The sequence below is a fragment of the Ranitomeya imitator genome, chromosome 1 (assembly GCF_032444005.1).
Source record: "Ranitomeya imitator isolate aRanImi1 chromosome 1, aRanImi1.pri, whole genome shotgun sequence".
Classification (NCBI taxonomy): Eukaryota; Metazoa; Chordata; class Amphibia; order Anura; family Dendrobatidae; genus Ranitomeya; species Ranitomeya imitator.
In genome coordinates, this window is record NC_091282.1 from 435,914,785 (window position 1) to 435,938,332 (window position 23,548).

The following is a 23,548-nucleotide window of genomic DNA, read 5'->3' on the forward strand; positions in this document are numbered from 1 at the left end:
TATACACAGCAGGCAGCGCTGTATACACAGACTAGGAGCAATCAGTGGTGTGTATATTACACAGTGAGAGCACACACAGGGCTGAGCTGTAGTACTAGGTATATACACAGCAGGCAGCGCTGTATACACAGACTAGGAGCAATCAGTGGTGTGTATATTACACAGTGAGAGCACACACAGGGCTGAGCTGTAGTACTAGGTATATACACAGCAGGCAGCGCTGTATACACAGACTAGGAGCAATCAGTGGTGTGTATATTACACAGTGAGAGCACACAGGGCTGAGCTGTAGTACTAGGCATATACACAGCAGGCAGCGCTGTATACACAGACTAGGAGCAATCAGTGGTGTGTATATTACACAGTGAGAGCACACACAGGGCTGAGCTGTAGTACTAGGTATATACACAGCAGGCAGCGCTGTATACACAGACTAGGAGCAATCAGTGGTGTGTATATTACACAGTGAGAGCACACACAGGGCTGAGCTGTAGTACTAGGTATATACACAGCAGGCAGCGCTGTATACACAGACTAGGAGCAATCAGTGGTGTGTATATTACACAGTGAGAGCACACAGGGCTGAGCTGTAGTACTAGGTATATACCCAGCAGGCAGCGCTGTATACACAGACTAGGAGCAATCAGTGGTGTGTATATTACACAGTGAGAGCACACACAGGGCTGAGCTGTAGTACTAGGTATATACACAGCAGGCAGCGCTGTATACACAGACTAGGAGCAATCAGTGGTGTGTATATTACACAGTGAGAGCACACAGGACTGAGCTGTAGTACTAGGTATATACACAGCAGGCAGCGCTGTATACACAGACTAGGAGCAATCAGTGGTGTGTATATTACACAGTGAGAGCACACACAGGGCTGAGCTGTAGTACTAGGTATATACACAGCAGGCAGCGCTGTATACACAGACTAGGAGCAATCAGTGGTGTGTATATTACACAGTGAAAGCACACAGGGCTGAGCTGTAGTACTAGGTATATACCCAGCAGGCAGCACTGTATACACAGACTAGGAGCAATCAGTGGTGTGTATATTACACAGTGAGAGCACACAGGGCTGAGCTGTAGTACTAGGCATATACACAGCAGGCAGCGCTGTATACACAGACTAGGAGCAATCAGTGGTGTGTATATTACACAGTGAGAGCACACACAGGGCTGAGCTGTAGTACTAGGTATATACCCAGCAGGCAGCACTGTATACACAGACTAGGAGCAATCAGTGGTGTGTATATTACACAGTGAGAGCACACACAGGGCTGAGCTGTAGTACTAGTATATACCCAGCAGGCAGAACTGTATACACAGACTAGGAGCAATCAGTGGTGTGTATATTACACAGTGAGAGCACACACAGGGCTGAGCTGTAGTACTAGTATATACCCAGCAGGCAGAACTGTATACACAGACTAGGAGCAATCAGTGGTGTGTATATTACACAGTGAGAGCACACACAGGGCTGAGCTGTAGTACTAGTATATACCCAGCAGGCAGAACTGTATACACAGACTAGGAGCAATCAGTGGTGTGTATATTACACAGTGAGAGCACACACAGGGCTGAGCTGTAGTACTAGTATATACCCAGCAGGCAGAACTGTATACACAGACTAGGAGCAATCAGTGGTGTGTATATTACACAGTGAGAGCACACACAGGGCTGAGCTGTAGTACTAGGTATATACACAGCAGGCAGCGCTGTATACACAGACTAGGAGCAATCAGTGGTGTGTATATTACACAGTGAAAGCACACAGGGCTGAGCTGTAGTACTAGGTATATACCCAGCAGGCAGCGCTGTATACACAGACTAGGAGCAATCAGTGGTGTGTATATTACACAGTGAAAGCACACAGGGCTGAGCTGTACTACTAGGTATATACCCAGCAGGCAGCGCTGTATACACAGACTAGGAGCAATCAGTGGTGTGTATATTACACAGTGAGAGCACACACAGGGCTGAGCTGTAGTACTAGGTATATACACAGCAGGCAGTGCTGTATACACAGACTAGGAGCAATCAGTGGTGTGTATATTACACAGTGAGAGCACACAGGACTGAGCTGTAGTACTAGGTATATACACAGCAGGCAGCGCTGTATACACAGACTAGGAGCAATCAGTGGTGTGTATATTACACAGTGAGAGCACACACAGGGCTGAGCTGTAGTACTAGGTATATACACAGCAGGCAGCGCTGTATACACAGACTAGGAGCAATCAGTGGTGTGTATATTACACAGTGAGAGCACACAGGGCTGAGCTGTAGTACTAGGCATATACACAGCAGGCAGCGCTGTATACACAGACTAGGAGCAATCAGTGGTGTGTATATTACACAGTGAGAGCACACACAGGGCTGAGCTGTAGTACTAGGTATATACCCAGCAGGCAGCACTGTATACACAGACTAGGAGCAATCAGTGGTGTGTATATTACACAGTGAGAGCACACACAGGGCTGAGCTGTAGTACTAGTATATACCCAGCAGGCAGAACTGTATACACAGACTAGGAGCAATCAGTGGTGTGTATATTACACAGTGAGAGCACACACAGGGCTGAGCTGTAGTACTAGTATATACCCAGCAGGCAGAACTGTATACACAGACTAGGAGCAATCAGTGGTGTGTATATTACACAGTGAGAGCACACAGGACTGAGCTGTAGTACTAGGTATATACACAGCAGGCAGCGCTGTATACACAGACTAGGAGCAATCAGTGGTGTGTATATTACACAGTGAGAGCACACACAGGGCTGAGCTGTAGTACTAGGTATATACACAGCAGGCAGCGCTGTATACACAGACTAGGAGCAATCAGTGGTGTGTATATTACACAGTGAAAGCACACAGGGCTGAGCTGTAGTACTAGGTATATACCCAGCAGGCAGCGCTGTATACACAGACTAGGAGCAATCAGTGGTGTGTATATTACACAGTGAAAGCACACAGGGCTGAGCTGTAGTACTAGGTATATACCCAGCAGGCAGCGCTGTATACACAGACTAGGAGCAATCAGTGGTGTGTATATTACACAGTGAGAGCACACAGGGCTGAGCTGTAGTACTAGGCATATACACAGCAGGCAGCGCTGTATACACAGACTAGGAGCAATCAGTGGTGTGTATATTACACAGTGAGAGCACACACAGGGCTGAGCTGTAGTACTAGGTATATACCCAGCAGGCAGCACTGTATACACAGACTAGGAGCAATCAGTGGTGTGTATATTACACAGTGAGAGCACACACAGGGCTGAGCTGTAGTACTAGTATATACCCAGCAGGCAGAACTGTATACACAGACTAGGAGCAATCAGTGGTGTGTATATTACACAGTGAGAGCACACACAGGGCTGAGCTGTAGTACTAGTATATACCCAGCAGGCAGAACTGTATACACAGACTAGGAGCAATCAGTGGTGTGTATATTACACAGTGAGAGCACACACAGGGCTGAGCTGTAGTACTAGTATATACCCAGCAGGCAGCGCTGTATACACAGACTAGGAGCAATCAGTGGTGTGTATATTACACAGTGAGGGCACACACAGGGCTGAGCTGTAGTACTAGTATATACCCAGCAGGCAGAACTGTATACACAGACTAGGAGCAATCAGTGGTGTGTATATTACACAGTGAGAGCACACAGGACTGAGCTGTAGTACTAGTATATACCCAGCAGGCAGCGCTGTATACACAGACTAGGAGCAATCAGTGGTGCCTGTATATTACACAGTGAGAGCACACAGGGCTGAGCTGTAGTACTAGGTATATACACAGCAGGCAGCACTGTATACACAGACTAGGAGCAATCAGAGGTGTGTATATTACACAGTGAGAGCACACAGGGCTGAGCTGTAGTACTAGGTATATACCCAGCAGGCAGCACTGTATACACAGACTAGGAGCAATCAGTGGTGTGTATATTACACAGTGAGAGCACACAGGACTGAGCTGTAGTACTAGGCATATACACAGCAGGCAGCGCTGTATACACAGACTAGGAGCAATCAGTGGTGTGTATAGTACACAGTGAGAGCACACACAGGGCTGAGCTGTAGTACTAGGTATATACACAGCAGGCAGCGCTGTATACACAGACTAGGAGCAATCAGTGGTGTGTATATTACACAGTGAGAGCACACAGGGCTGAGCTGTAGTACTAGGTATATACACAGCAGGCAGCACTGTATACACAGACTAGGAGCAATCAGTGGTGTGTATATTACACAGTGAGAGCACACAGGGCTGAGCTGTAGTACTAGGTATATACCCAGCAGGCAGCACTGTATACACAGACTAGGAGCAATCAGTGGTGTGTATATTACACAGTGAGAGCACACACAGGGCTGAGCTGTAGTACTAGGTATATACACAGCAGGCAGCGCTGTATACACAGACTAGGAGCAATCAGTGGTGTGTATATTACACAGTGAGAGCACACACAGGGCTGAGCTGTAGTACTAGGTATATACACAGCAGGCAGCGCTGTATACACAGACTAGGAGCAATCAGTGGTGTGTATATTACACAGTGAGAGCACACAGGGCTGAGCTGTAGTACTAGGTATATACCCAGCAGGCAGCGCTGTATACACAGACTAGGAGCAATCAGTGGTGTGTATATTACACAGTGAGAGCACACAGGACTGAGCTGTAGTACTAGGTATATACACAGCAGGCAGCGCTGTATACACAGACTAGGAGCAATCAGTGGTGTGTATATTACACAGTGAGAGCACACAGGGCTGAGCTGTAGTACTAGGTATATACCCAGCAGGCAGCACTGTATACACAGACTAGGAGCAATCAGTGGTGTGTATATTACACAGTGAGAGCACACAGGACTGAGCTGTAGTACTAGGCATATACACAGCAGGCAGCGCTGTATACACAGACTAGGAGCAATCAGTGGTGTGTATAGTACACAGTGAGAGCACACACAGGGCTGAGCTGTAGTACTAGGTATATACACAGCAGGCAGCGCTGTATACACAGACTAGGAGCAATCAGTGGTGTGTATATTACACAGTGAGAGCACACAGGGCTGAGCTGTAGTACTAGGTATATACCCAGCAGGCAGCACTGTATACACAGACTAGGAGCAATCAGTGGTGTGTATATTACACAGTGAGAGCACACACAGGGCTGAGCTGTAGTACTAGGTATATACACAGCAGGCAGTGCTGTATACACAGACTAGGAGCAATCAGTGGTGTGTATATTACACAGTGAGAGCACACAGGACTGAGCTGTAGTACTAGGTATATACACAGCAGGCAGCGCTGTATACACAGACTAGGAGCAATCAGTGGTGTGTATATTACACAGTGAGAGCACACAGGACTGAGCTGTAGTACTAGGTATATACACAGCAGGCAGCGCTGTATACACAGACTAGGAGCAATCAGTGGTGTGTATATTACACAGTGAGAGCACACACAGGGCTGAGCTGTAGTACTAGGTATATACACAGCAGGCAGCGCTGTATACACAGACTAGGAGCAATCAGTGGTGTGTATATTACACAGTGAGAGCACACAGGGCTGAGCTGTAGTACTAGGTATATACCCAGCAGGCAGCACTGTATACACAGACTAGGAGCAATCAGTGGTGTGTATATTACACAGTGAGAGCACACAGGACTGAGCTGTAGTACTAGGCATATACACAGCAGGCAGCGCTGTATACACAGACTAGGAGCAATCAGTGGTGTGTATAGTACACAGTGAGAGCACACACAGGGCTGAGCTGTAGTACTAGGTATATACACAGCAGGCAGCGCTGTATACACAGACTAGGAGCAATCAGTGGTGTGTATATTACACAGTGAGAGCACACAGGGCTGAGCTGTAGTACTAGGTATATACCCAGCAGGCAGCACTGTATACACAGACTAGGAGCAATCAGTGGTGTGTATATTACACAGTGAGAGCACACACAGGGCTGAGCTGTAGTACTAGGTATATACACAGCAGGCAGTGCTGTATACACAGACTAGGAGCAATCAGTGGTGTGTATATTACACAGTGAGAGCACACAGGACTGAGCTGTAGTACTAGGTATATACACAGCAGGCAGCGCTGTATACACAGACTAGGAGCAATCAGTGGTGTGTATATTACACAGTGAGAGCACACACAGGGCTGAGCTGTAGTACTAGGTATATACACAGCAGGCAGCGCTGTATACACAGACTAGGAGCAATCAGTGGTGTGTATATTACACAGTGAGAGCACACAGGACTGAGCTGTAGTACTAGGTATATACACAGCAGGCAGCGCTGTATACACAGACTAGGAGCAATCAGTGGTGTGTATATTACACAGTGAGAGCACACAGGACTGAGCTGTAGTACTAGGTATATACACAGCAGGCAGCGCTGTATACACAGACTAGGAGCAATCAGTGGTGTGTATATTACACAGTGAGAGCACACACAGGGCTGAGCTGTAGTACTAGGTATATACACAGCAGGCAGCGCTGTATACACAGACTAGGAGCAATCAGTGGTGTGTATAGTACACAGTGAGAGCACACAGGGCTGAGCTGTAGTACTAGGCATATACACAGCAGGCAGCGCTGTATACACAGACTAGGAGCAATCAGTGGTGTGTATATTACACAGTGAGAGCACACACAGGGCTGAGCTGTAGTACTAGGCATATACACAGCAGGCAGCGCTGTATACACAGACTAGGAGCAATCAGAGGTGTGTATATTACACAGTGAGAGCACACACAGGGCTGAGCTGTAGTACTAGGTATATACACAGCAGGCAGCGCTGTATACACAGACTAGGAGCAATCAGTGGTGTGTATATTACACAGTGAGAGCACACACAGGGCTGAGCTGTAGTACTAGGTATATACACAGCAGGCAGCGCTGTATACACAGACTAGGAGCAATCAGTGGTGTGTATATTACACAGTGAGAGCACACAGGGCTGAGCTGTAGTACTAGGCATATACACAGCAGGCAGCGCTGTATACACAGACTAGGAGCAATCAGTGGTGTGTATATTACACAGTTAGAGCACACAGGGCTGAGCTGTAGTACTAGGTATATACCCAGCAGGCAGCACTGTATACACAGACTAGGAGCAATCAGTGGTGTGTATATTACACAGTGAGAGCACACAGGACTGAGCTGTAGTACTAGGTATATACACAGCAGGCAGCGCTGTATACACAGACTAGGAGCAATCAGTGGTGTGTATATTACACAGTGAGAGCACACAGGGCTGAGCTGTAGTACTAGGTATATACCCAGCAGGCAGCACTGTATACACAGACTAGGAGCAATCAGTGGTGTGTATATTACACAGTGAGAGCACACAGGACTGAGCTGTAGTACTAGGCATATACACAGCAGGCAGCGCTGTATACACAGACTAGGAGCAATCAGTGGTGTGTATAGTACACAGTGAGAGCACACACAGGGCTGAGCTGCAGTACTAGGTATATACACAGCAGGCAGCGCTGTATACACAGACTAGGAGCAATCAGTGGTGTGTATATTACACAGTGAGAGCACACAGGGCTGAGCTGTAGTACTAGGTATATACCCAGCAGGCAGCACTGTATACACAGACTAGGAGCAATCAGTGGTGTGTATATTACACAGTGAGAGCACACAGGGCTGAGCTGTAGTACTAGGCATATACACAGCAGGCAGCGCTGTATACACAGACTAGGAGCAATCAGTGGTGTGTATATTACACAGTGAGAGCACACACAGGGCTGAGCTGTAGTACTAGGTATATACCCAGCAGGCAGCACTGTATACACAGACTAGGAGCAATCAGTGGTGTGTATATTACACAGTGAGAGCACACACAGGGCTGAGCTGTAGTACTAGTATATACCCAGCAGGCAGAACTGTATACACAGACTAGGAGCAATCAGTGGTGTGTATATTACACAGTGAGAGCACACACAGGGCTGAGCTGTAGTACTAGTATATACCCAGCAGGCAGAGCTGTATACACAGACTAGGAGCAATCAGTGGTGTGTATATTACACAGTGAGAGCACACAGGACTGAGCTGTAGTACTAGGTATATACACAGCAGGCAGCGCTGTATACACAGACTAGGAGCAATCAGTGGTGTGTATATTACACAGTGAGAGCACACACAGGGCTGAGCTGTAGTACTAGGTATATACACAGCAGGCAGCGCTGTATACACAGACTAGGAGCAATCAGTGGTGTGTATATTACACAGTGAAAGCACACAGGGCTGAGCTGTAGTACTAGGTATATACCCAGCAGGCAGCACTGTATACACAGACTAGGAGCAATCAGTGGTGTGTATATTACACAGTGAGAGCACACAGGGCTGAGCTGTAGTACTAGGCATATACACAGCAGGCAGCGCTGTATACACAGACTAGGAGCAATCAGTGGTGTGTATATTACACAGTGAGAGCACACACAGGGCTGAGCTGTAGTACTAGGTATATACCCAGCAGGCAGCACTGTATACACAGACTAGGAGCAATCAGTGGTGTGTATATTACACAATGAGAGCACACACAGGGCTGAGCTGTAGTACTAGTATATACCCAGCAGGCAGAACTGTATACACAGACTAGGAGCAATCAGTGGTGTGTATATTACACAGTGAGAGCACACACAGGGCTGAGCTGTAGTACTAGTATATACCCAGCAGGCAGAACTGTATACACAGACTAGGAGCAATCAGTGGTGTGTATATTACACAGTGAGAGCACACAGGACTGAGCTGTAGTACTAGGTATATACACAGCAGGCAGCGCTGTATACACAGACTAGGAGCAATCAGTGGTGTGTATATTACACAGTGAGAGCACACACAGGGCTGAGCTGTAGTACTAGGTATATACACAGCAGGCAGCGCTGTATACACAGACTAGGAGCAATCAGTGGTGTGTATATTACACAGTGAAAGCACACAGGGCTGAGCTGTAGTACTAGGTATATACCCAGCAGGCAGCGCTGTATACACAGACTAGGAGCAATCAGTGGTGTGTATATTACACAGTGAAAGCACACAGGGCTGAGCTGTAGTACTAGGTATATACCCAGCAGGCAGCGCTGTATACACAGACTAGGAGCAATCAGTGGTGTGTATATTACACAGTGAGAGCACACAGGGCTGAGCTGTAGTACTAGGCATATACACAGCAGGCAGCGCTGTATACACAGACTAGGAGCAATCAGTGGTGTGTATATTACACAGTGAGAGCACACACAGGGCTGAGCTGTAGTACTAGGTATATACCCAGCAGGCAGCACTGTATACACAGACTAGGAGCAATCAGTGGTGTGTATATTACACAGTGAGAGCACACACAGGGCTGAGCTGTAGTACTAGTATATACCCAGCAGGCAGAACTGTATACACAGACTAGGAGCAATCAGTGGTGTGTATATTACACAGTGAGAGCACACACAGGGCTGAGCTGTAGTACTAGTATATACCCAGCAGGCAGAACTGTATACACAGACTAGGAGCAATCAGTGGTGTGTATATTACACAGTGAGAGCACACACAGGGCTGAGCTGTAGTACTAGTATATACCCAGCAGGCAGCGCTGTATACACAGACTAGGAGCAATCAGTGGTGTGTATATTACACAGTGAGGGCACACACAGGGCTGAGCTGTAGTACTAGTATATACCCAGCAGGCAGAACTGTATACACAGAGTAGGAGCAATCAGTGGTGTGTATATTACACAGTGAGAGCACACAGGACTGAGCTGTAGTACTAGTATATACGCAGCAGGCAGCGCTGTATACACAGACTAGGAGCAATCAGTGGTGCCTGTATATTACACAGTGAGAGCACACAGGGCTGAGCTGTAGTACTAGGTATATACACAGCAGGCAGCACTGTATACACAGACTAGGAGCAATCAGAGGTGTGTATATTACACAGTGAGAGCACACAGGGCTGAGCTGTAGTACTAGGTATATACCCAGCAGGCAGCACTGTATACACAGACTAGGAGCAATCAGTGGTGTGTATATTACACAGTGAGAGCACACAGGACTGAGCTGTAGTACTAGGCATATACACAGCAGGCAGCGCTGTATACACAGACTAGGAGCAATCAGTGGTGTGTATAGTACACAGTGAGAGCACACACAGGGCTGAGCTGTAGTACTAGGTATATACACAGCAGGCAGCGCTGTATACACAGACTAGGAGCAATCAGTGGTGTGTATATTACACAGTGAGAGCACACAGGGCTGAGCTGTAGTACTAGGTATATACACAGCAGGCAGCACTGTATACACAGACTAGGAGCAATCAGTGGTGTGTATATTACACAGTGAGAGCACACAGGGCTGAGCTGTAGTACTAGGTATATACCCAGCAGGCAGCACTGTATACACAGACTAGGAGCAATCAGTGGTGTGTATATTACACAGTGAGAGCACACAGGACTGAGCTGTAGTACTAGGTATATACACAGCAGGCAGCGCTGTATAAACAGACTAGGAGCAATCAGTGGTGTGTATATTACACAGTGAGAGCACACACAGGGCTGAGCTGTAGTACTAGGTATATACCCAGCAGGCAGCACTGTATACACAGACTAGGAGCAATCAGTGGTGTGTATATTACACAGTGAGAGCACACAGGACTGAGCTGTAGTACTAGGCATATACACAGCAGGCAGCGCTGTATACACAGACTAGGAGCAATCAGTGGTGTGTATAGTACACAGTGAGAGCACACACAGGGCTGAGCTGTAGTACTAGGTATATACACAGCAGGCAGCGCTGTATACACAGACTAGGAGCAATCAGTGGTGTGTATATTACACAGTGAGAGCACACAGGGCTGAGCTGTAGTACTAGGTATATACCCAGCAGGCAGCACTGTATACACAGACTAGGAGCAATCAGTGGTGTGTATATTACACAGTGAGAGCACACACAGGGCTGAGCTGTAGTACTAGGTATATACACAGCAGGCAGTGCTGTATACACAGACTAGGAGCAATCAGTGGTGTGTATATTACACAGTGAGAGCACACAGGACTGAGCTGTAGTACTAGGTATATACACAGCAGGCAGCGCTGTATACACAGACTAGGAGCAATCAGTGGTGTGTATATTACACAGTGAGAGCACACAGGACTGAGCTGTAGTACTAGGTATATACACAGCAGGCAGCGCTGTATACACAGACTAGGAGCAATCAGTGGTGTGTATATTACACAGTGAGAGCACACACAGGGCTGAGCTGTAGTACTAGGTATATACACAGCAGGCAGCGCTGTATACACAGACTAGGAGCAATCAGTGGTGTGTATATTACACAGTGAGAGCACACACAGGGCTGAGCTGTAGTACTAGGTATATACACAGCAGGCAGCGCTGTATACACAGACTAGGAGCAATCAGTGGTGTGTATATTACACAGTGAGAGCACACAGGGCTGAGCTGTAGTACTAGGTATATACCCAGCAGGCAGCGCTGTATACACAGACTAGGAGCAATCAGTGGTGTGTATATTACACAGTGAGAGCACACAGGGCTGAGCTGTAGTACTAGGTATATACCCAGCAGGCAGCACTGTATACACAGACTAGGAGCAATCAGTGGTGTGTATATTACACAGTGAGAGCACACACAGGGCTGAGCTGTAGTACTAGGTATATACACAGCAGGCAGCGCTGTATACACAGACTAGGAGCAATCAGTGGTGTGTATATTACACAGTGAGAGCACACAGGACTGAGCTGTAGTACTAGGTATATACACAGCAGGCAGCGCTGTATACACAGACTAGGAGCAATCAGTGGTGTGTATATTACACAGTGAGAGCACACAGGACTGAGCTGTAGTACTAGGTATATACACAGCAGGCAGCGCTGTATACACAGACTAGGAGCAATCAGTGGTGTGTATATTACACAGTGAGAGCACACACAGGGCTGAGCTGTAGTACTAGGTATATACACAGCAGGCAGCGCTGTATACACAGACTAGGAGCAATCAGTGGTGTGTATAGTACACAGTGAGAGCACACAGGGCTGAGCTGTAGTACTAGGCATATACACAGCAGGCAGCGCTGTATACACAGACTAGGAGCAATCAGTGGTGTGTATATTACACAGTGAGAGCACACACAGGGCTGAGCTGTAGTACTAGGCATATACACAGCAGGCAGCGCTGTATACACAGACTAGGAGCAATCAGAGGTGTGTATATTACACAGTGAGAGCACACACAGGGCTGAGCTGTAGTACTAGGTATATACACAGCAGGCAGCGCTGTATACACAGACTAGGAGCAATCAGTGGTGTGTATATTACACAGTGAGAGCACACACAGGGCTGAGCTGTAGTACTAGGTATATACACAGCAGGCAGCGCTGTATACACAGACTAGGAGCAATCAGTGGTGTGTATATTACACAGTGAGAGCACACAGGGCTGAGCTGTAGTACTAGGCATATACACAGCAGGCAGCGCTGTATACACAGACTAGGAGCAATCAGTGGTGTGTATATTACACAGTGAGAGCACACAGGACTGAGCTGTAGTACTAGGCATATACACAGCAGGCAGCGCTGTATACACAGACTAGGAGCAATCAGTGGTGTGTATAGTACACAGTGAGAGCACACACAGGGCTGAGCTGTAGTACTAGGTATATACACAGCAGGCAGCGCTGTATACACAGACTAGGAGCAATCAGTGGTGTGTATATTACACAGTGAGAGCACACAGGGCTGAGCTGTAGTACTAGGTATATACCCAGCAGGCAGCACTGTATACACAGACTAGGAGCAATCAGTGGTGTGTATATTACACAGTGAGAGCACACACAGGGCTGAGCTGTAGTACTAGGTATATACACAGCAGGCAGTGCTGTATACACAGACTAGGAGCAATCAGTGGTGTGTATATTACACAGTGAGAGCACACAGGACTGAGCTGTAGTACTAGGTATATACACAGCAGGCAGCGCTGTATACACAGACTAGGAGCAATCAGTGGTGTGTATATTACACAGTGAGAGCACACACAGGGCTGAGCTGTAGTACTAGGTATATACCCAGCAGGCAGCACTGTATACACAGACTAGGAGCAATCAGTGGTGTGTATATTACACAGTGAGAGCACACACAGGGCTGAGCTGTAGTACTAGTATATACCCAGCAGGCAGAACTGTATACACAGACTAGGAGCAATCAGTGGTGTGTATATTACACAGTGAGAGCACACACAGGGCTGAGCTGTAGTACTAGTATATACCCAGCAGGCAGAACTGTATACACAGACTAGGAGCAATCAGTGGTGTGTGTATATTACACAGTGAGAGCACACAGGACTGAGCTGTAGTACTAGGTATATACACAGCAGGCAGCGCTGTATACACAGACTAGGAGCAATCAGTGGTGTGTATATTACACAGTGAGAGCACACACAGGGCTGAGCTGTAGTACTAGGTATATACACAGCAGGCAGCGCTGTATACACAGACTAGGAGCAATCAGTGGTGTGTATATTACACAGTGAAAGCACACAGGGCTGAGCTGTAGTACTAGGTATATACCCAGCAGGCAGCGCTGTATACACAGACTAGGAGCAATCAGTGGTGTGTATATTACACAGTGAAAGCACACAGGGCTGAGCTGTAGTACTAGGCATATACCCAGCAGGCAGCGCTGTATACACAGACTAGGAGCAATCAGTGGTGTGTATATTACACAGTGAGAGCACACAGGGCTGAGCTGTAGTACTAGGCATATACACAGCAGGCAGCGCTGTATACACAGACTAGGAGCAATCAGTGGTGTGTATATTACACAGTGAGAGCACACACAGGGCTGAGCTGTAGTACTAGTATATACCCAGCAGGCAGCACTGTATACACAGACTAGGAGCAATCAGTGGTGTGTATATTACACAGTGAGAGCACACACAGGGCTGAGCTGTAGTACTAGGCATATACACAGCAGGCAGCGCTGTATACACAGACTAGGAGCAATCAGAGGTGTGTATATTACACAGTGAGAGCACACACAGGGCTGAGCTGTAGTACTAGGTATATACACAGCAGGCAGCGCTGTATACACAGACTAGGAGCAATCAGTGGTGTGTATATTACACAGTGAGAGCACACACAGGGCTGAGCTGTAGTACTAGGTATATACACAGCAGGCAGCGCTGTATACACAGACTAGGAGCAATCAGTGGTGTGTATATTACACAGTGAGAGCACACAGGGCTGAGCTGTAGTACTAGGCATATACACAGCAGGCAGCGCTGTATACACAGACTAGGAGCAATCAGTGGTGTGTATATTACACAGTGAGAGCACACACAGGGCTGAGCTGTAGTACTAGGTATATACACAGCAGGCAGCACTGTATACACAGACTAGGAGCAATCAGTGGTGTGTATATTACACAGTGAGAGCACACACAGGGCTGAGCTGTAGTACTAGGTATATACACAGCAGGCAGCACTGTATACACAGACTAGGAGCAATCAGTGGTGTGTATATTACACAGTGAGAGCACACAGGGCTGAGCTGTAGTACAAGGCATATACACAGCAGGCAGCGCTGTATACACAGACTAGGAGCAATCAGTGGTGTGTATATTACACAGTGAGAGCACACAGGGCTGAGCTGTAGTACTAGGTATATACCCAGCAGGCAGCACTGTATACACAGACTAGGAGCAATCAGTGGTGTGTATATTACACAGTGAGAGCACACAGGGCTGAGCTGTAGTACTAGGCATATACACAGCAGGCAGCGCTGTATACACAGACTAGGAGCAATCAGTGGTGTGTATATTACACAGTGAGAGCACACAGGACTGAGCTGTAGTACTAGGCATATACACAGCAGGCAGCGCTGTATACACAGACTAGGAGCAATCAGTGGTGTGTATAGTACACAGTGAGAGCACACACAGGGCTGAGCTGTAGTACTAGGTATATACACAGCAGGCAGCGCTGTATACACAGACTAGGAGCAATCAGTGGTGTGTATATTACACAGTGAGAGCACACAGGGCTGAGCTGTAGTACTAGGTATATACCCAGCAGGCAGCACTGTATACACAGACTAGGAGCAATCAGTGGTGTGTATATTACACAGTGAGAGCACACACAGGGCTGAGCTGTAGTACTAGGTATATACACAGCAGGCAGTGCTGTATACACAGACTAGGAGCAATCAGTGGTGTGTATATTACACAGTGAGAGCACACAGGACTGAGCTGTAGTACTAGGTATATACACAGCAGGCAGCGCTGTATACACAGACTAGGAGCAATCAGTGGTGTGTATATTACACAGTGAGAGCACACACAGGGCTGAGCTGTAGTACTAGGTATATACCCAGCAGGCAGCACTGTATACACAGACTAGGAGCAATCAGTGGTGTGTATATTACACAGTGAGAGCACACACAGGGCTGAGCTGTAGTACTAGTATATACCCAGCAGGCAGAACTGTATACACAGACTAGGAGCAATCAGTGGTGTGTATATTACACAGTGAGAGCACACACAGGGCTGAGCTGTAGTACTAGTATATACCCAGCAGGCAGAACTGTATACACAGACTAGGAGCAATCAGTGGTGTGTATATTACACAGTGAGAGCACACAGGACTGAGCTGTAGTACTAGGTATATACACAGCAGGCAGCGCTGTATACACAGACTAGGAGCAATCAGTGGTGTGTATATTACACAGTGAGAGCACACACAGGGCTGAGCTGTAGTACTAGGTATATACACAGCAGGCAGCGCTGTATACACAGACTAGGAGCAATCAGTGGTGTGTATATTACACAGTGAAAGCACACAGGGCTGAGCTGTAGTACTAGGTATATACCCAGCAGGCAGCGCTGTATACACAGACTAGGAGCAATCAGTGGTGTGTATATTACACAGTGAAAGCACACAGGGCTGAGCTGTAGTACTAGGTATATACCCAGCAGGCAGCGCTGTATACACAGACTAGGAGCAATCAGTGGTGTGTATATTACACAGTGAGAGCACACAGGGCTGAGCTGTAGTACTAGGCATATACACAGCAGGCAGCGCTGTATACACAGACTAGGAGCAATCAGTGGTGTGTATATTACACAGTGAGAGCACACACAGGGCTGAGCTGTAGTACTAGTATATACCCAGCAGGCAGCACTGTATACACAGACTAGGAGCAATCAGTGGTGTGTATATTACACAGTGAGAGCACACACAGGGCTGAGCTGTAGTACTAGTATATACCCAGCAGGCAGCGCTGTATACACAGACTAGGAGCAATCAGTGGTGTGTATATTACACAGTGAGGGCACACACAGGGCTGAGCTGTAGTACTAGTATATACCCAGCAGGCAGAACTGTATACACAGACTAGGAGCAATCAGTGGTGTGTATATTACACAGTGAGAGCACACAGGACTGAGCTGTAGTACTAGTATATACCCAGCAGGCAGCGCTGTATACACAGACTAGGAGCAATCAGTGGTGCCTGTATATTACACAGTGAGAGCACACAGGGCTGAGCTGTAGTACTAGTATATACCCAGCAGGCAGCGCTGTCGGCTCTGGGATTCCCACCATGTGAGCAGCTGTCGTGGGAAAGCGCCTCAGCCTATGACATCAGTGCTTAGCGGCACTACTCTCCCCCATGACTTTCCATGTGCTACCAGCATGCCTTACAGTAATGCATGTCCTTACATTGCCAGCAGCACTAACCTTCAGTGTAACACATCGGCCCACACCGTTCACTGCAGCTCTTGGGTTGCAGGGAGCCCTTATAAAGCTGGTGACCACTCTCGGTGCCCTGAACAGAGCCCACATTCTACACGGTGTCACTTAGCCTCATATCGGAAGTGGATTGTCTGTGTCTGGCACTGGTAGACTTTGTCCTGCTCGATTTATCATGCCTGAACATGAAAAGAGCATATTTTTTTCTCTCCTGACATCTAGTGGCTGTTTTCAGAATAGCAAGTTCTCGACCTGAGAATAGGTCAAATAAATGTTCCATAAGAGCTGGATATAAACCTATAACAAGGCAATGACAAACAATATCTACACAATAAAACTGATAAAAATAATCAATCTTTATTTTAATATTAGTTACTGGATTAAAACCAAGTAAAAAATAATCAATCTTTATTTTAATTTTAGTTACTGGATTTAAACCAAGTAAAAATATGGAGAATTGTCATGTTATGAGATGTCTAAAGGAGAGTGCAGGTAATTATTGTCCATTTCATGAACAAAAGTAGAAAAGGATCCTCCGCACAGCTGCCATATAGTTAGATTCTGTACTTAAAACAACCCAAATCACTACGAGAGGCGGCATGAAAAAATACCTTTTACAATAGAAACGGGGTGCAGCCTCCAAAGTAATACATTGTAGTCCATGAAGAGGTAGAAAAGAAGAGCACTTACCCGTATATAGTAGTCACAATATTTATTCGGACATATTACAAAGCGTGCAGGGAGGGATGTGAAAAAAAGCGGACAGGAAAATGGCCGCCGAGATCTCCATCTGCGCACGCGCGGCATCCCGCGGCCATTTTCCTGAAGCCCCGGGAAGCCGAGAAGAACCATCTGCGCACGCGCGGCCTCACAAAGATGGCCGCGCCCACCGATAAACGGCTGAATAGCGCAGATCGCGCTATTTTCCTTCAAGCTGCGCAGTGGATTCGCCACTTGGACATGCGCACACCACTACGCCACCAACGGAGATCTGGGGGAGAAACAGCGCTGTCACCACGCCCATATGACCTGACCAGCGTGAGTGACAGCCCAAAACGGCGACTTTACAAAGGTATTTCGGCAGCATATGTGGGGAATAAAGGCTCACAAAATACACTAATGTAAAGCACAGCTCTGCCCCTATTTAACGCTATTTGTAGCTCTTCTTGAAAAAACGGGGTGACAGGTTCCCTTTAAAAATCATCCCTGCACAAAAGGGAATGTGAACAGCAACAAAAAACCTGCTAATAGCAACGCGTTTCAATCTAAAAGATCTTCATCGTGGCTCTCTACACACAAATGCAGAGGAAGTATATATATAATGCTTTAGCAAATCACAGTGAAAACTTCAGATCACATGATCTGATCGCAGGTCCTGCAAGCACAAATGCACTGCGATGTATCTGCCATACCTAGGGTTATTGAATATATCAACACTAACCAGCTTGGTATTAGATTCACTCACAGATGCGACAAAAAATCAGATATCATTCTTGGATTTGGAATTGCGTGGGATTGGTGGGGAAATAATTAATAGTAGAACATTTATCAAACCAATTTCTTACGTCTTCAATTATTGTCCATGCCTATTATAAATATACAGTGTGTTCAGTATCTGACCGGAACATTCCGTGGACACTTTATCACTTGCTGCAGATATACCTATGTTACTAATGTCATTGTGTCCGGGTCTGTGCCTGTCACCGCGGTGCTCTGTGCTGTCCTGCCCGCGTGTAAGTGCACAAGCTCGGGGTAACTGGGCCCCAATACATATTATGTGTCACCTCACACATTCATGCTTCTTGTATTATTCTCTTTGCACTTGGTAACATATTGCTAAATGTGATCTAATTAAAGGGACTCTGTCACCTGAATTTGGAGGGAACAATCTTCAGCCATGGAGGCGGGGTTTTTGGGTGTTTGATTCACCCTTTCCTTACCCGCGTGCCGCAGTAGCAAAAACATCAGAGACTGCCTAGTGCGCAATCGAGTTGCATCTAATCATGAGAATTGGTTAAATGATAGTGTCCCTAAAGGCAATTTCAAGTGCGGCCATCTTACCATCTTACAGGTAATAAGATTAAAATTGATTGGCCCAATCCACCACACAGTACATGACTTCATTTCCTGTAGAACTACACATATTGGTTATGTAATTTTCTGCCCTTGAGGCCTGTTTTATATCGGCAAGACGATTCGGTCCCTTTTTACAAGAGTGAGGGAACATTTTACCTCCGTCCGTACTGGCAAGGGTGTCCCCAGACTAATAAATCATGTTAGAGAACAGCATGACAGTAATGTCCAAGGCTTGCGCTTTGCCGGACTAGGAAAAGTCTCTCTATCAAAACAAGGGGGGGATTTGCACCGCCTCTTGTTGCAAAGAGAGGCGAGATGGATAATGTGCGCAGGCGCATTGGGACCTCTTGGTCTCAATGAAAAAGATGGACATGTCAGTATTTCTGTGAGAAAAAAAGTGTAGTAATTTGGAGTTCCGGGGTATAGCGGTGTTTATTTGTTTTGTTTTTAAATGTATGTGTCATTGATGTTCACTGTTATTCTGAAAAAAAGGGGTATTTCACCCACTGTGACGTTTTGGGACTGGGAGGAGTTATGAGAACTGCACAGGTAAAAGAACCCTCCTTGTTTCCCGCCGACATCAGGACCCATTGAAGTGCCAGTCGCACGAAACGGCCATCATCCGTTTGTTTCCACTTTCCTCCTTGCTGGATTTTTGTATGTCCGAATAAAGGAATGACGTTTTTATTCCAGTGAGTGCGCTCCACTTTCTTTCTATTTTTCTCTCCTAGTGTATCCTCACCCATCCCCTGTAGACTGTGAGCCTTAGCGGGCAGGGTCCTCTCTTGTTTTGTACGTGTGTGTGCCTTGTATTGCTCATGTTTATTATACTTGTCTTTTTATGCCCCTTTTCACATGTAAAGCTCCATGGAATAAATGGCGCTATAAAAATGAATAATAATAATAATAATAATAAATAATTGGCTGTGTAAACTATAATCATCAACATTAACTGAAATGAATACCTAAAATAGATCACTGTTTGCAGCGACTCTATACAATATATGAGTTTCAGTTTTTGTATTAAATAACTGAAATAAATTAACTTTTTTATGATATTCTAATTTTGTGAGAAGCACCTGTACTTCGGTACATAGCAATTAATTCTATATCTGTATACTAGTATAGAGGAAGAACAAAAGATTTTTCTCTTCTTATAAAATTACTAAAAAATTATTGAGAAAACAATTAGTGTCAGTTTTAATTTTTTTTAAATTAAAAGAGAGAAAAGGACAATCTACCAGTCTAGATATAAAATATACAAATACTTTATTAAATATCAAAAATGATTAAAATTCATTTGAATACAGGTAAGGGAAGACATGGGGGTCTCAACAATAGGCAAAGCAACAAAGGGGCACAAAATAAAGCAAAATGAGCCTGTAGTCATGACATACTGCAAAAGTGAAGACCTATATAACCCTGATAAACAGATCATGTGGAATATAATCTGTACTTTCTCACTTGTATTTTAGATTTTATTATACTGTGGTGCCATCTTATGGCCAACTTTGGTATTTAATGTTTTGCTCTTTTTATTAATTTACTTTTTTTGGTATCAATAAAATTATATATTTTTATTATGATTTTTTTAGTGTTTGTGTTCATTTTACACCTTTTTGGTCTATATGCTTATAGTGTAAGGGTGGTGCCTTTATCTAACCCCTGCCTTCTTGGTGCCTGTGGGTTTCTTTCCTAGTACTGGGGAGCATGTATGATGTTCCCTCTTCATCCTCATCAGAGGAGTAGTTGTGATACTGTGTGCTGGGGTCATGCACGAGCTGATATTTGGATTTAGAAGTTGCTTTTTTTGTGTGAGGATGTCCCCTCCACTGACTGGAGTTGCGGTGAATTATAGTTCCATGTTGGGGTTAATGTTGGCAGCTCTGACTGGTGCTGAAGTTGTACATTATCAGTAGATGGTGATGTCTGTCCTCCCCCCTCTGCAACCCGAGCTGAGATGTCTGCTGCCTGATGTGTCTGGGGGCTGCCTGCTGTACTGTGGGCAGGGAGATCACACTCTTCTCCCGATATCATAACTGGCAATGGCTGTGCTGTACTTGGGACATGGAAAGTGCCTTCTGCTCTCAGCACTGGATATAGAGACACAGCCACTAATGAAGGAGAAGGAGGAGGAGAATAGATGTGTGAAGAAGGAGGAGAGAGGTGTCACAGAGAAGGAGGAAGAGAGAGGTGTGGAGGAGAAGGAGAGAGGTGTGGAGGAGAAGGAGAGAGGTGTGGCAGAGAAGGAGGAGGAGGAGAGAGGTGTGGAGGAGAAGGAGGAGGAGAGAGGTGTGGAGGAGAAGGAGGAAGAAGAGAGAGGTGTGGAGGAGAAGGAGAGAGGTGTGGCAGAGAAGGAGGAAGAGGAGAGAAGTGTGGAGGGGAAGGAGAGAGGAGTGGCAGAGAAGGAGGAAGAAGAGAGAGGTGTGGAGGAGAAAGAGAGAGGTGTGGCAGAGAAGGAGGAAGAGGAGAGAAGTGTGGAGGGGAAGGAGAGAGGTGTGGCAGAGAAGGAGGAGGAGGAGAGTGGTGTGGAGGAGAAGGAGAGAGGTGTGGCAGAGGAGGAGGTGAGAGGTGTGGAGGAGAAGGAGAGAGGTGTGGCAGAGAAGTAGGAGGAGGTGAGAGGTGTGGAGGAGAAGGAGAGAGGTGTGGTAGAGAAGGAGGAGGAGTAGGAGAGAGGTGTGGAGGAGAAGGAGAGAGGTGTAGCAGAAAAGGAAGAGGAGGAGGAGAGGAGTGGCAGAGAAGGAGGAGGAGTAGGAGAGAGGTGTGGAGGAGAAGGAGAGAGGTGTGGTAGAGAAGTAGGAGGAGGTGAGAGGTGTGGAGGAGAAGGAGAGAGGTGTGGTAGAGAAGGAGGAGGAGGAGAGAGGTGTGGAGGAGGAGAGAGGTGTGGCAGAGAAGTAGGAGGAGGTGAGAGGTGTGGAGGAGAAGGAGAGAGGTGTGGCAGAGAAGGAGGAAGAGGAGAGAAGTGTGGAGGGGAAGGAGAGAGGTGTGGCAGAGAAGGAGGAGGAGGAGAGTGGTGTGGAGGAGAAGGAGAGAGGTGTGGCAGAGGAGGAGGTGAGAGGTGTGGAGGAGAAGGAGAGAGATGTGGCAGAGGAGGAGGTGAGAGGTGTGGAGGAGAAGGAGAGAGGTGTGGCAGAGAAGTAGGAGGAGGTGAGAGGTGTGGAGGAGAAGGAGAGAGGTGTGGTAGAGAAGTAGGAGGAGGTGAGAGGTGTGGAGGAGAAGGAGAGAGGTGTGGCAGAGAAGGAGGAGGAGGAGAGAGGTGTGGAGGAGAAGGAGAGAGGTGTGGCAGAGAAGGAGGAAGAGGAGAGAAGTGTGGAGGGGAAGGAGAGAGGTGTGGCAGAGGAGGAGGTGAGAGGTGTGGAGGAGAAGGAGAGAGGTGTGGTAGAGAAGGAGGAGAGAGGTGTGGAGGAGGAGAGAGGTGTGGCAGAGAAGTAGGAGGAGGTGAGAGGTGTGGAGGAGAAGGAGAGAGGTGTGGCAGAGAAGGAGGAGGAGGAGAGAGGTGTGGAGGAGAAGGAGAGAGGTGTGGCAGAGAAGGAGGAAGAGGAGAGAAGTGTGGAGGGGAAGGAGAGAGGTGTGGCAGAGAAGGAGGAGGAGGAGGTGAGAGGTGTGGAGGAGAAGGAGAGAGGTGTGGCAGAGAAGTAGGAGGAGGTGAGAGGTGTGGAGGAGAAGGAGAGAGGTGTGGTAGAGAAGGAGGAGGAGGAGAGAGGTGTGGAGGAGGAGAGAGGTGTGGCAGAGAAGTAGGAGGAGGTGAGAGGTGTGGAGGAGAAGGAGAGAGGTGTGGTAGAGAAGGAGGAGTAGGAGAGAGGTGTGGAGGAGAAGGAGAGAGGTGTGGCAGAGAAGGAGGAGGAGGAGGTGAGAGGTGTGGAGGAGAAGGAGAGAGGTGTGGCAGAGAAGGAGGAGGAGGAGAGAGGTGTGGAGGAGAAGGAGAGAGGTGTGGCAGAGAAGGAGGAAGAGGAGAGAAGTGTGGAGGGGAAGGAGAGAGGTGTGGCAGAGAAGGAGGAGGAGGAGAGTGGTGTGGAGGAGAAGGAGAGAGGTGTGGCAGAGGAGGAGGTGAGAGGTGTGGAGGAGAAGGAGAGAGGTGTGGCAGAGAAGTAGGAGGAGGTGAGAGGTGTGGAGGAGAAGGAGAGAGGTGTGGTAGAGAAGGAGGAGGAGTAGGAGAGAGGTGTGGAGGAGAAGGAGAGAGGTGTAGCAGAAAAGGAAGAGGAGGAGGAGAGGAGTGGCAGAGAAGGAGGAGGAGTAGGAGAGAGGTGTGGAGGAGAAGGAGAGAGGTGTGGTAGAGAAGTAGGAGCAGGTGAGAGGTGTGGAGGAGAAGGAGAGAGGTGTGGTAGAGAAGGAGGAGGAGGAGAGAGGTGTGGAGGAGGAGAGAGGTGTGGCAGAGAAGTAGGAGGAGGTGAGAGGTGTGGAGGAGAAGGAGAGAGGTGTGGTAGAGAAGGAGTAGGAGAGAGGTGTGGAGGAGAAGGAGAGAGGTGTGGCAGAGAAGGAGGAGGAGGAGGTGAGAGGTGTGGAGGAGAAGGAGAGAGGTGTGGCAGAGAAGGAGGAGGAGGAGAGAGGTGTGGAGGAGAAGGAGAGAGGTGTGGCAGAGAAGTAGGAGGAGGTGAGAGGTGTGGAGGAGAAGGAGAGAGGTGTGGTAGAGAAGGAGGAGGAGTAGGAGAGAGGTGTGGAGGAGAAGGAGAGAGGTGTAGCAGAAAAGGAAGAGGAGGAGGAGAGGA

General features: G+C 47.3%; 1 protein-coding gene across 1 annotated transcript in view; it reads right to left on the reverse strand.

Annotated features, from left to right (window-relative positions):
- The window catches only part of FXN (frataxin), a 68,192-nt gene extending 51,276 nt beyond the window's left edge, over positions 1-16,916 (reverse strand). The window contains exon 1 of the mRNA XM_069763717.1: positions 16,755-16,916. Coding sequence (XP_069619818.1) covers positions 16,755-16,859 — 105 coding nt within the window. The 5' untranslated portion in view covers positions 16,860-16,916. The remainder of the gene's footprint in view (positions 1-16,754) is intronic.
- Positions 16,917-23,548: the final 6,632 nt, after the last annotated feature.